Here is a 14,491-nt window from a genome sequence, read left to right on the forward strand (position 1 = left end):
CTGCAACCCCATGAACCACAGCATGCCAGGTCTCCCTGTCCATCACCAACTCCCTGAGTTTACCCAAATGTCCATTGAGTCACTGATGCTATCCAGTCATTTCATCCTCTGTTGTCCCCTTCTCCTCCTGCCCTCAATTTTTCCCAGCATTAGGGTCTTTTCAAATGAGTCAGCTCTTTGCATCAGATGGCCACAGTACTGGAGTTTCAGCTTCAAAATCAGTCCTTCCAATGAACACCCAGGATTGATGTCCTTTAGGATAGACTGGTTGGATCTCCTTGCAGTCCAAGGGACTCTCAAGAGTCTTCTCCAACACCACAGTTCAAAAGCATCAATTCTTCGGTGCTCAGCTTTCTTCACAGTCCAACTCTCACATCCATACATGACTACTGGAAAAACCATAGCCTTGACTAGACAGACCTTTGTTGACAAAGTAATGTCTCTATTGTTTAACACACTGTCTCAGTCATAACTTCTTTCCAAGGAATGAGTGTCTCTTAATTTCATGGCTGCAATCACCATCTGCAGTGATTCTGGAGCCCCCCAAATAAAGAGTATTTATTGAGCATGTGTGACCTGTCAGCCCTGGGTTGTGTCCTGGTCTCCAGAGAATACCGTAGACTTGGACTCTGGGCTCACACACCTGACATTGTGATGGGGAGACAGACACCCAGAGAAAATTCTGGAAATAAGGAGCTAATTATGATGGAGGGATGGACTGAAGGGAAAGCGTCTGGTGCATCCAGAGTTTGTCACGGAATCTCAGCTGGACTGGGTGTCATGGAAGGCACCCCTGAGAAAGTGATCTTTTGACTGAGATGTGAAGGGTGAGCAGACCCTCAGCAGAGAGGGACAGGGTGCTCAGAGGGCAGAGCTACCTTAGGGGTGTCTGGCCTTCAGGTGGGCCTGGCTGGGAGGAACGGCTGACAGAGTCCAGTGTGGGGAACTGGGAGAGTGGGGAGGACTGTGGACGGAGTCGGTTGGTGAGGGTCAGAGGCTGCTGGGCTGTGGGAGCTGCTAAGTGGGAAGGAGGTGGGCAGCCCTGTGGAGGCTCCGGACTGTGGAGGAGCTCTGCCGCCTTCTGGTGGCCATGGAGGGGAGTGTCGGAGGGAAAGTACTCCAGGAGGTTTTCTCCTAAGACAAGTCAAGCATATGTCAAGAGTTTACATATCATTTTACGAATCCCAGGGACAGAGGATGCTGGCAGGTACAGACATGAGGTCGAGAAAGATCGTATACGACCTAGCGACTCATCCTTTCCACACTGCATATCATTCATGCTGAATCGTGTCCCACTCTGAGTTTCCAACGTCTCTCATCCAAGATCTCCTCTTATATACCCCACTCCAAGATTTCATCCGGGTGAGATCTGTGTTGACACCAGGCCTGTTTCTCTCTGTCGAAGAAGATCCAGATGCAACATTTTCAGTCCTTGGGCAGGACTGGAGCATCTGTGAGTAGGAGGAGGGTGAGGAACGTCTGTGTGTCCTGCCTGTGCCGGAGGGTCCATGTGGACAGGAAAAGGATGCATTTCCTTTCTTCCCGTGCCCCCTTATTGTCTTCCTCATGGGGCAGGGCCAGGTGGAATCGGCAGACCAGGGTGGTCCAGTGATTCTGAACCTCGTCTTCCTGCCTTCTCTGTCTCTGTCCGCATCTGGGGATCTGGCCTTCATGGAGGGAAGGAAGGTGGGGCGGCTCCATAGGCCCCTGATGAGAGATTCTTTCAGCAAAAGGGTCAAGCCCACTAGCTCTGCACTCAGTGTCCCTGACATCCTGTGTGACTGTAGGAACTGAATTATTAGGACCTATTGGCCTCTTTTGTATTCTAATTCATTAGATTGCTTTTACTTCTTTTTACCTTTTGATATTTGAAGTTTCAAAGGTGAATTTCCATCTTCCTTAAGCCTGAGCAGGGTTGGTGCCAGGGCAGTTCAGTTGTCTTAAAGGTTACTTTTTATAGTAGCTTCAGTTTCACAGCAAAGTGAGGGAAGGTATGGAGTTTTCTGAGATACCTGCTGACCACAAGTGTAGGGCCTCCTCAGTATTCAACATTCCACCCCTAAAGTGTACATTTTATCAGCTGATGAACCCACGTGAATACATGAACATGACCCAGCTTCCATAGCTTCCCTTGGGGCTCACACTTGGTGCCGTACCTTGCATGGGTTTGAGCAAGTGATCTTCAGCAACATGGGCTTTCCCGGTGGTGCCGTGGTAAAGATCCTCCTGCCCGTTCAGGAGACCCAGGTGTGATTTCTGGCTCAGGAAGATCTCCTGGAGAAGAAATGGCAACCCACTGTAGTGTTCTTGCCTGGGAAATCCCATGGATAGAGGAGCCTGGCGGGCTTCAGTCCATGGGGTCACAAGAGAGTTTCACATGACTTAGCAACTAGAACAACCACAATGTCAGTAAGAGTCCTGCTGCGCAAGTCACACCAGCAGGGCTAGTGAACACAGAGCAGGTGGTTGTGAGTCTGCAGGGCTAGTGAGCACAGAGCAGGTGGTTATGAGTCTGTAGGGCTAGTGAGCGCAGAGCAGGTGGTTGTGAGTCTGTAGGGCTAGTGAGCACAGAGCAGGTGGTTGTGAGTCTGCAGGGCTGTGAGCGCAGAGCAGGTGGCTGTGTGCCTGTAAATTCAAAAAGGATGACACACATCGCTTGTTTATTTACCCTTGCTCAAATATGGAAACCTCGTGTGTGGGGCGGCCATGATGATGCAGTGTCTACCTACAAGTTAAGCATTGTTTAGAGGACTTTCCTGGTGGCTCAGTGGATAGGAATCCACCTGCCAAAGTGCGGGACATGGGTTTCATCCTTGGTCACGAGGATTTCACATGCTTCTGAGCAACTAAGGCCATGCGTCAGAACTGTTGAGTCTGTGCTCTAGAGCCCACGAGTAGCAACGAATGAAGTGTGTTTGCCGAGCGTCCATGCTCAGGAGGAGAGAAGCCTCCGCAATGAGAAGCCAGTGCATCGCAGCGAAGAGTAGCCCCTGCTCACCGCACTAGAGGAAACTGGTGGAAAACAATGAAGACCCAGTGCAGCCAGAAATAAAAAAAGAAATAAAAATGTTTCCTAAGAGTAGTTCAGAATTCCATGTCATTCCCGAAGTTGTCAGGTCTTCTTTTCATGTCCCTCTTTCTCAAACATCCAGAACACCACTGAAACACTGATTTTCCACAGGCTGAGGACCTGCTCTGCCACTGGGGTGACTTCACTGCAAATTTGTTTTCAATCTGGAACAGCCACTAGCGAGCATCCCACCTTTCACACTGGCCATCTGCTCTGCAGTGAACATCCTCACCACAAATCTCGGCCCCCGTGGAGTATGATCCAGGGGCCCATTCATTCGACACACAGGTATGCAGCTCCCTGCACCAGGCCTGGAGCTGGCCAGTGGACTCAGCAGGGCAGGTGAATCCTTCCATGTCCAAGCTCCCAGCTCAGGGATCCTCTTAGAACTGGAGTGCTGGTCAACCTGTGTGCACACTGAATGCCACTGTATCCACTAAACTGCGTTTGCCTGGGGAGTATAGGAAAATGCTAACTTCCAACATCCTCACCCTTTACGGGAAAATTCCGTGAGGAGACAGCACCTGTGTCCATACATCATCTCTCTGCCCACATCGCCTCCCTCCTTTATCCCCTACCCATCCTTCTATCCATCTTTTCACGAAGTCCTGTGGCTGGGCCTCTGTGGTTGGCCAGATGCCAGGACCCCTGAGATACCCTCAGTAGCTCCCTCTGCTGCTCCATTTAGACACCATGGTTCCACGGGTGGTGCACTTGAGCCCGGGTGATTCCTGCAGACTCTGTCCCCATGGAAGATAGGGGAGGCCCCTGGGACCCAGGGGACCATTATACTGGGTATCTCGAGCCTTTTGCATGACTGTTCCGGATGCTGGATGGGTTAGACCTGAGCCCTTGGGAAGTATAGTGCTGGGTTTGGGTGTCAGAGTTACCCCTGTCAATGGTATATTTATGGAGAACAGAAAGTTTGGTGTGACTGTGGAGCCCTAGTTCCTTCTCTTCTCTGGGGTTCACAGGCAGACAGATGAGCCCTCAGGTGACAGATTGTACCCTGAAGACTGGTCTTCAGGCCCCACTTGTTTTCAGCAGGACCCTTGCTCTGTTGGAAGCATGGAGAGATGGCAAAACTCTCCCACCAGGCTTGAGGCTCAGACTGGAGGAGCTGGGAGGGTAGCCCAGGCGTTCTGCTCAGCCTTGCTCCATGGGGGAGGGGTGATCATTTGGAGAATGAGGGAACAGGAGGCTGTGCTCAGGGGGCCTGCAGGCTAGGTGATGGCTGTCTCCAAGGTCAGGTACCGAGGGTCAGGACTTAATCATGAAACGTTCCCTCCAAGTTGTAGACAAGCCAGTTGCCTGACACTCAGCGGTGGGGAGATACTCTGAGAGGACTAAGTTAGTACCCAGCGTCCTTGAGGACCCCCTCCGGGTGCAGGATCATTCACCCGGGAGTTATCATGGGTGTAGCTACAACTAATACAGACAGGAGAAAGTGCTCCCGATTCATAAACTAGAGCAAGTGCGTTATCCCTGGACACATTCTACCATGTTCATCTTTGTCATAGAATAGAAATGGGCAGGATATCCAGCTGTCCCTTCTCATTGAGCCCTTCTTGCTGCAGCCCAGGGGCTGAGCACAGCAGAGACACTGTCCATGGTGCTGATGAACACAGGCCACCTGGAGACTTGGGAGCTGTGGTCTTTGAATCACATCTGCTCTCTTTTCATTCTGAAAAATTGGGCATTGCTAGAAAAGAAGAGGCTTCCGTGGTGGCTCAGACAGTAAAGAAACTTTCTGCAATGTGGGAGACCTGGGTTTGATGAGCCTACAGAGATGGCAATGGCTATCCACTCCAGTATTCTTGCCTGGAGAATCCCATGGCAGATGTGCATGAAAGGTTACAGTCCATGGGGTTGCAAACAGTTAGACAGACTGAGCAACATTCACTTCACAGGGAAGGAGAGGTGGGGAGAGCCGCAGGGAGTGTGGACTGGCCTCGATCTCCAGGGCTCAGGGCCAGTGAGATTGCTGTGGACGTCATGGCAGGACTTGACCCCACATCAGCAAGACAAAGTCCAAGCTGTCCAGAGCAGAAGGCAGTGAGGGAAGATGATGATCTCAGCCTTGAGAGGAGTGGTGGGCAGAGCACAGAACCCTAAGAGATGTCCAAACTTCAAGCCCACAATCTGAGAAATGTGCCCCATTATGAAGGAAACCTACAGACGAAATTCAGATCATGTGACTGGGAGATTACGGTGGGGAATATGGGAGATATGGTGGGGTGAGTTGGAAATTATGCTGGGTAATGTATTGGGCTGAGTCCAATACATTCATGATGTTCCAAGGCAGGAGGGGCAGAGCCAGAGGAGATGGGGTGATGGAAGGAGAGCTTGGGGAGCTTTAAGATGCTCCACTGCTGGCTTTGAAGATGGAGGAAGGGGCCACGAACCCAGGAAAGCAGGCAGCCTCTCACAGCGTGGAAAGGCAAAGAAATGAACTGTGTGTAGAATCCAGAAAGAACAGGGTCATATTGAACCTTGATTTGTGCCACCGAATTTGTGGTCATTTGTTACAGAACAATAAGGAACACCAAGAGGTGTCACCTTGTCTCATCCAAGACTGTGTGCAGGGGGATGAGGAGTAATGTAGACCTCAGTCATGACCGGAAGCTTTGCAGGCGGTCTCTCCTGCCTGCCGTCTCATCTCAGCACACATGGCACTGGTACTGGCAGGGCACACCTGTCTTCCGTGGGCTCTGTGCCCTGTGCACACGCCTGCTACATGTGTGTGAGTGTGGCACCTACCCCAGGGACCTATGTGAGAACAGCATCTATCGCAGGGCCCTCAGGGAGAGACTGAGAACCGCTAGCCCAGGTGTGTGGTGGGGGCTGCAGGTGAGATCCGGGTGGGGAGGCCCTCGGGACACTTTGAGGAGGGGACAGGTGAGCCCTTTGCCGTGGTAGCCAGGTTGAGTTTTAGGTGTAGCCTGCAACTCCGCCCTGAGGCTCACGTGTGTGTGTGTGTGTGTTGGGAGCAGGCTCACGATCCACATCAAAAAACAAAGTGGTAACCAGCAGGAAGTGGACAGAGGTCACGGGGAGTTCCCGGGAGGACCTTTCTCAGAGCATGGCTTCTGAGTCCCTCTTACTTTGCTGACTCTGATTGCTCCTCTGTCCTCTAAGGGAATGATGTCCTCAGGGCTTAGGCCCGTAGGGAAACAATGGAAACCCATGGAGAAAGAAGGCATTCTGGATCCTAGATCTGGGGACAGACAAAAGTTCCTGTGCCATCGCTGACTCAGTGGACATTAGTTGAAGCAAACTCCAGGGGATAGTGAAGGACAGGGAAGCCTGGCGTGCTGCAGTCCACGGGGTCCCAAAGACTCAGACACAACTTAGCAACTGAACGACAAAAATTCTTTGGAGGCAGCACCAGTTGGGGCCAGCAGGGCCTGGAGAGGAGGGCCAGAGGGCTCAGGACACCAAGAGGCTGCAAAGGGGCCTCACCCATAATATGGTCTCACCCACGCCTCGTCGTTTCTGACTCGGGTTCTAGTGGGTCTCAGATGGTCCCACATTCTGTGCTCCAGAGACCCCATGCCAGGTGAGCAGGCACTGGGAGGTGCCTGGGAACCCAGGGCAGTGTGAGGACTGCAGAGTGCCCACGTGCCTGCGAAGGGTCTGGTGACCCTCCTTTCCTGTTAGCATGCCCCCTCCCTCCATTCTCACCTTCTTCTCCTTCCTTTCCTCCAGGAAATAGATGGGGAGGTCTGGTAACTAGAGCTGATACTTTCCCTGAGGAACCATGGAGAGACCAGAGCAGAGATTCAGGTGAATTTCTTGCTGGACAGGACGCAAGGGCAGTACATTTTCCAGCCGGAAGGAAAGTGCTCTTTATTCAGATCTCTCTGGTGGTCCGCAGTGGGTCACGGGCCCAGTCACTTGCCCTGTTGAAACCTCTCCCCACTGTGGGAATCACAGCCTGAGTTCTGGTCCATCTAGGGTTCAGGGCAGCCTGTCAGGGTTTCCAGGAATCCAGGAGGACCCTGAGCCTGGGCCAAGGCTCCTGAATAGCCTCAGGTCTCAGAGCTGGTTCTCTGCCTCAGGCTCTTCCTCTTGACCTCACTCAGGTCTTGGGTCTCAGGTAAGCTCTTTCCCACAGTCTGTTAAGGAGATGAGTCTGGAGGAACTAAGGACCCACATCTGCTTTGTGGCTGATATGACAATAAACATCTGTGTTCGGGTGTAGTAATTCCTGCAAAAGAAAACCGACGCTGCCAAGCTCATGTAACCTTCTCAGATGACTTCCCAGGGACTTTCCAGCCCCGGGTCACCCAGGGTCTGTTTGTGTCAGAGGTTTTTGGTCCAGACCCACCTCCCCTTCATCCCCTTTCCATCTTTCCTGCTATTTCTTGGACCTTCAAACACAGCCAGCTGTGCAGCGGGGCATTTCCTCTGCCCCTTGGGCATATGGGACCAGAACCTAGATCCCCACACTCACCTGGTAGATGGGAGCTGGAGGCCTGGCGTCAGGTCGGGAGGCCTGGGCATGGAGGAGGTGGGCATCAGAAGAGAGGGAAGGAGAGTCTTTTCTCCGAGCAACCATCTCCAAGCCTGCCGCCCCCACCCCAAATCCTGTCTGGCTCTGTTTCCCACCCTGGTTAGCCTGGCTCCCCTGACTGATGATCCAGTGCCCACTCTCCTCCTGGCTCAACTCCAAGGTTCTCCTGAGGTCAAGTCAGGGAACCAGGGCAGCCCCAGGATAAGGTGGTGGGTGGTCACATCCCTGAAGTGCATCCAGCTCCCAGCTTGGTGGGACTAGCCATGTCCTAACTACTCTTACGAGCTTCCCTGGTGGCTCAGAAGACAAAGAATCTGCCTGCAATTCGGGAGACCCAGGCTCGATCCCTGGGTCAGGGAGATCCCCTGGAGAAGGCAATGGTTACCCATTCCAGAATTCTTCCCTGGAGAAATCCATGGACAGAGGAGCCTGGCGGTCTACAGTCCATGGGGTCACAAAGGCTGGACACGACTGAGCGACTTTCAACTACCCTCGAGTGAAAGGGGTCAGCACAGTGCATCAGGGTTGGACAGTCCCCCTGCCCTGAGCCTGTGAAGCGGGGACACTGGGGAGAAGAGGCAAGAAGGGATGTACTCACCTGGGAGACAGAGCTGCCAGAGGGACCACATCCTGGGAGGAGACAGGAGTTACCACCGAGCATGTGAGGAAGCTTAGCCCATTCTCTCAGGAGAGGCTGAGAGTCCACCTTCTGGAGAACCATGGGAGAAAGAGCCCCACCAAGGGAGAGACACTGGCAATTTCTGACCCCAGTGAGGGCGAGGGAGCCTCCCAGGATTATAAGCCACAGGACAAGCAGACTAGCCAGTCAGGGCCCCTGTGCTGAAGCCCCAGAGAAAGGGCCAGAGACCCTGGGGGAGGCAGGCAGGAACAGACAGGGCAGGGCCTGCCCGGGGCACCCCGTTGTGTTGGGCTGAACAGACACTCACCTGAGGTGGACGCTGGGGGCCACTTCCCTCTGTTGTTCAGGCAGCCGGGGTTAGGGAAGAAAAACCTGCATATTTGTGAGGAGGGTAGAGGGAGGTCAAGGCTTTGGTGTCAGAACAAGGGACAGGAGGATCCTCACGTCCAAGCAGGGGCTAGACACCTTCTTTCTCCACCAAGGCCGCTTAGAGGGGAGGGCCCAACAAGGAAGCTGAGGAAAGTCCTTAAGCAGCCATATCTGCCCCGAGTCTAGAGGGACAGGACCATAGGCTAATAGGGTTCAGAAGAAAGTGGCCACTGAAGGGACCAGGGCTCTGGGAAAGGCATCCATCCACACAAGGCTTTGTCTGAGTGGACACATCATGTTTATGGAGAGAGCAGGGCCAGTGCGTGGGGAGGAAAGGGAAGCCAGCGACTCTGGGGTCTCACTGAGGGCAGTGTCGCTGCTGTGGCCCCCTGCCCTCACCCAGCAGCTGCTGAAATGTGACAGCGGCCTTGTCCTCTGTCTCCATCACCTGGACCTGAAGTGTAAAGACATCCCACCACCCGCTGACCCGGCAGGATGTTCTGTCTCATGATCCGGGGCTGTTGTTAACGCATCTGCCAGCTGGGGGCATTTGACCCTACCTGGCCTGTCCAGACTTCCACTCTCTAGCCAAGTGTGTCCTTGGTCAGGATGTCCCTCAGATCCTGGCCCCATGACTGCCCCTCATAGAGTAGCTGGATTTAAATATACAGGAAGAGATATCTTTTTCTGAGTACTTACTACCTGCCAGCCTACATATAGGGAACTAGGACATGGAGGGGTCTTAATTCTGTTAACTGATAAATAAGGCTTCCCTGGTGGCTCAGAGATAAAGAATCCGCTTGCCAGTGCAGGAGACACGGGTTCGATCCCTAGGCGAGGAAGATCCCTGAGGAAGGAAATGTCAACCCACTCCAGTATTCCTGCCGGGAAATTCCATGGACACAGGAGTCCATGGAGTGGCAAAAGAGATGGACACAACTTCGTGACTAATTAACAAAATAAATGAGGACGGTGTTAAGGAATCTCCCCCAGGTCAATACCAGGTGAGGCAGGAACTGAGGGACGAGAGAGAATATCTGTGGGGAAGTGGGGAGGTCCTGGAGATCCAGGCCGGAAATTGGAGGATGGGGTGTCCTTCCTCGAGGACTAGCGTCAACCTGGGGCAGGAGCAGCATCTGGGAATGCCACTGTACCTGTGAAGGAAAATGAAATACCCCAGGACAGCCAGCGGCGTCAGCACAAGCAGGACCCCAATCACGATGCCAGTAATGGCTCCCACACCGAGGGCTCGGCTGTTTTCTTGCCCTGAAAGCAGAAGAGAAAGAGAGAAGGGAAATGGGGTCTGAGTTCCCTGGAGGTAACACCCAGAGGAGTCTTCCGGGAGGGCCTGGTTAGGAGGAGGAAATGCTCTTAGCCCCGTGTGGCGGTCTGCTTTGTCACCACGGTGTCCTCCTGACACCTCCACCACACGTGGTTGCATCATTTTCCTCTTAATCAGATTTGAAACCCTGGACTTGCTCTAACTCTCCATTCTCTCACTATAGCCATTTCCATGTCCTGTTCATTTTCCTCTGAAGGACTCTTTTATTGTCACATTATGCCCCCTCCCTGTGATTTTTTGTTTCCGGCACAATTGCCGGCTCTTAGCTACACCTACAATCAAACAGTTCTCACAAACAATAACCAAACTATGACAAAATTCGCTGTTTTGCATAATTAATTAAGCATTGTTCTACAGGCTCCAAAAGGAGACTACCCACGTCCTCGTTACTTGCATTCATTACGCACCCACTTCCAGTGAAGTTACAAGGGAAGCTGTAAAGGTGTTGACGGTCACTCTAGTGCTCAGCTGGGGAGGTGGGGTCTCATCTGCAGACTCTGACTGGGAGGAGACCCTACACTGATGGGACCCTGCATCCTCCGTCCTGACACTGTTGCTTGTCTGGGACAGCATCACCACTGGAGTCCATAGTCTGTGGGGGACGTGGTGGGGTGTCCGGACCATTTGGAGCAAAGAGCAGAAAGCCACACGTGGTGCAATCAGAGGGAAGGGAAGTTCCGGGTCTGTACTGGGGGCCCTGGGTCCTTCTGAGCTGTTCACACGCTTGTCTGAAAAATTTGCAATCATTACCCTTCATGCTCACTCATTGTGAGTCTGACATTAATTCGTTTCTCCCATCATATTCTGGTGATCCTCAGCCATCAACACAGAGCAGCCCATCCCCTCCCTGGCTTCATTCAAGGTGGACCTGCCTGGACTTGCCTGGGACAGGAAGTCATGGCCAGTCTGGGTGTCCAGGGGTGATGGCCCATGTACTCGGACCTGAGAGGGATGGGTGTGGATTGGCCTCTGGCAACGTGCATTTGGGTGGGCAGCTCAGGTCACCTAGGAACAGAGGTTACTCACAGAGGACATCCAGGGTGAATGGGTCACTGCGGCTGACACTCACTGGGTTCCGGGCTTCACACACATAGGGTCCTGGGTCATTCCTTGTCACGGCGACTACTGTGAGAGTCCTCTTGTCCTTGGACAGTTCTAGCCTCATGCTCTTGGGGAGGCTCTGACTGTTGATCCACCACATGTAGGAGGTGTTCTGGGTCTCAGATCCACATGTTAACACCACAGTGTCCTTGTGCTCCCTGGGGTTGGAGTTGTTGCTGGTGATGACGGGTGTGGGTAGCACCGCTGTGCAGATAACAGACAGAACATTGCCCTGAGCCTCCCTGGTGGCTCAGACAGTAAAGAATCTGCCTGCCAGTGCAGGAGCCCTGGGCTCATTCCCTGGGTTGGGAAGATCCCCTGGAGATGGGAATTGCTACCCAGTCAGCATTCTTGCCTGGAGAGTTCCAAGGACAGTGGAACTTGCTGGGCTATAGCACATGGGGTAGCAAAGAGTGGGACGTGATTGAGCGACTAACACTTTCCCTTTCTTTATACCTTAGCCTCCTCTAGAAACACCTTCAAACAAAACTGGCATCCTTCGCCTCTCAGCCAGACAGAGTCTTTGAAGAATAAGGCATGCTTGTGTATGGCAAGACAAATGCATGGGGATCTGAGCTCAGAGTGTGAGGCCACCTGCTCTATGTCTGGGAGAAGCACAGGCTTCCTCGGGGGTCGACTGTGCAGCAGCATTTACTGATGGACAGACCTGGGATTCAGAGACCACCTGGTATCTATCCTGGTTTCATCAACCAGCCTCGGGAGAGAGCTCCCTGGGTGGCACCCTGGGGTCAAGGAGCTGCCAGGAGTGTCTTCCTTCCTCTGTTCCTCTCTGGGGGTGCTGAGATTTCTCTGGCGTCTCCAAGTCCCCCAGGGCATTTGGTTGATTCCTGGGGACCTTGTACCTGTGTGCTCTCCATGCCAAGTCTCAGGAGTAGGACCAGGCTCTGCCCCTGTGCCGTTGTGGCTCTCGGGGCTGAGCTCTGGCTGGTGACCACGTTGGGAGCCTAGGGATTTGGCACAGGCTTCCTGGTGTCACTGGAGGCAGGAGCCCTGGGACAGGGTCTGGGAGGGGCTTCCTGGGGCTGAGCTTCTCTGTGAGGATCCCTGGGGCCCTCAGGCCAGGGTCTTCCCTGAATCCTGCAGGGTCTTCCTCAGGGTCCTGGTCACAGGGAGGGGCCAGGGGGCTGGACTGAGAGTGCTGTCCCTCTGCTGAGTCCCTCCATCAGCCCGTCCTTCTCTCTGCACAGTGTCTGCAGGGCCTGTCTTCCTGGAAGCATTTCTGACCCTTTGGAGTTTGTCTCCACAGCGTGTGTCCTGCACTGAATATTCAAACACCGACCTGGGACATAATGCAGAGGGGGATGGAGGCACCTTCCGGGGCTGTCAGTCCTGTGTGAACAGAATTCAACCACCACCCTCCACCCTTGCCCCCGCCTGCCAAACACCCCGAGGTCAGAGAGGAAGTACTCACGGTGCACGTGAAGGTGTCCAGCCTGTGTTTCTGTCTGTAAATCATTCTTTGTAACGAGCAGGGCGTAGGATCCTGTGTCTTTCTGAGTGACGTTCTGGATCAGCAGGGTTCCGTTGGGGTAAAGTGCCTCCCGTCCGCTGTACACAGGCCCATAGATAGTTGCATCATTATCTACTCTATATGATGCAATTAGCTTGATGTTTTCTACCCTTTCTCCTCTGTACCAGGCATAGCCTAGAGAAATCTTTGTCACGTTGTGGGCAACCAGAAAAACATCCGACCCTTCTGCAGCAAGCGGGGGCACCATTTCAATAGTGAGCTGGGCAGTGGTGGGCGGGGTCCAGAAAGTTAAGAGTGAGACTGGGAGGGAAGAGAGAGATATCAGTTAATACTGTGACCTGCGTGGGGGATGGGAAAATGGTGCCCTGGGTCCTGAGCTGGTTTCTTCACCCTTCAGCCTTAGTGTGGGTGTGTGTGCATGTATGTGTGAGTGGATTTAGGTCAGCAGCATGACCCCCGTCACTTCAGCCCCTCTGGGCTCGTTTTTTCCTCTGCTTCCCCAGCTGTCCCCGGCTCACCCCCTTGCTGCCCTCACACGCCTGCTCACACTCAGGGCCTGTTGGGAAATGCCTCCCACAACGAAGAGCTGCTGTAAAGGCCCTCCGTGCTCACTGCTGACCCTTCCCCACTTGGGTTCCTGGAGGACGCCTGTAGCACCTGCCAGCACACCCTCCATCTCTCTGCTTGTCTGTCTTCCTCCCCACACAGCGCGGGCTCTGTGAGGGCAGGGGCTTGTCTGATCCTGCTTGAAACGCAGGGCCTGGACCAGGCTCCAGACATTAGTACCTGGGGATGAAGGAAGGAGAGTTCCCAGGAATTCCACAGCCTGGTTTTAATTGTCTGTTTCTAAGGGTGCCGCGTAAGGACAGTGTTTACTGTGCTGCTTATGTCTTTTTCTGTAGTGACACAATAAAATGTTATTATGTCTTCAGTTATCAACAAACTGGTCAGTGAAGAATAACTCGTAAAACCTACAGCAGTTGAGTCCTCCCGCCCCTCACCAGCTCTAGCTCAAGCAGAGTCTCCTGTGGCTGAGCCCCTCCTTCCCCGGTCCCCTGCCCTCTGCCCTCAGGTCCGAACAGAAGCCCCCTGTCCCCTCTCAGAGCCCCGTCTCCCCCAGGGACCAGCCAGGCTCTCGTTCTCCAGTCTCCGTCCCCTCCCTGAACACTGTCCCCTCTCACCTGCCAGCAGGAGCCTGCTCCAGGGGACATGCCACCTGCTTGCAGGGCCTGAAGGGGGCTCCATGGTACCTGCTGTCTGCTGTGTCCCTCTCTTTGTGAGGAGAACTTCCTCTCCAGAGACGCTCACAAACCCTGCAGTCCTTGCAGAAGCTCTGCTGTCCTTCCCCCTGTGTGCTGGGCCTGCCCATGGGCAGGAGCACTTTGCAGGGTCACGTGGCCCAGCCCAATGGGGCGGAGTCTCTGTCCAGGCCCCTCCCCCTCGTCTCCTCCTTCCCTCCCTCGTGGCCCCTCCCCCTTCCCCCTCTGTCTGTATTTCTATTCCGGAACTCTGCTGAGTCCTATGCCTTCTAGAGCAGTGATTCTCCACCTACACACACACACACAGACACACAGACACACACACCAACACACAACACCCCACCACACACTCCTACTCACACATACCTACATCTCAGCTACACACAGACACCTAGATACACACACATCTACACACACATGCACACACACACACACCCTTGTCTGGAAAAGCAAAACCTTGGGGTGTCCGGGTCCAGGGTCCCCACTGCTCTGGATCAGATGCACACTCAGCCTCCCCGACAGCCCTCCTTCATCCCCTCTGGCTTTTCCCTTCAGAGGAGGAGCCTGAGGGTGGGGGGTGCTTCAGGAACGCTTGTCACAGGGACATCCTCCCCACGGTGCGTGGGAATCACCTGTGGAGCTTCTTGAAGACTGCGAACCCCCAGGTCACACCTTAGAAATGCTGTTTCAGCAGCCGCCAGG

The 14,491-nt window shown here is 53.8% G+C and overlaps 1 protein-coding gene across 1 annotated transcript; it reads right to left on the reverse strand.

The window, feature by feature from the left end:
• Positions 1-6,857: 6,857 nt before the first annotated feature.
• On the reverse strand, positions 6,858-13,878 carry LOC138418923 (cell adhesion molecule CEACAM7-like). Its single transcript, XM_069550928.1, has 8 exons — positions 13,712-13,878; positions 12,471-12,830; positions 10,964-11,242; positions 9,750-9,861; positions 8,534-8,598; positions 8,185-8,216; positions 7,527-7,568; positions 6,858-7,280 (listed from the first exon to the last, which is right to left on the reverse strand). The coding sequence occupies exons 1-8, from the start codon at positions 13,773-13,775 to the stop codon at positions 7,215-7,217; spliced, it is 1,020 nt and encodes a 339-aa protein (XP_069407029.1). The 5' UTR covers positions 13,776-13,878; the 3' UTR covers positions 6,858-7,214.
• Between the last annotated feature and the right edge of the window lie 613 nt (positions 13,879-14,491).

This window comes from Ovis canadensis, chromosome 14 (genome assembly GCF_042477335.2).
Source record: "Ovis canadensis isolate MfBH-ARS-UI-01 breed Bighorn chromosome 14, ARS-UI_OviCan_v2, whole genome shotgun sequence".
NCBI classification, from domain to species: Eukaryota; Metazoa; Chordata; class Mammalia; order Artiodactyla; family Bovidae; genus Ovis; species Ovis canadensis.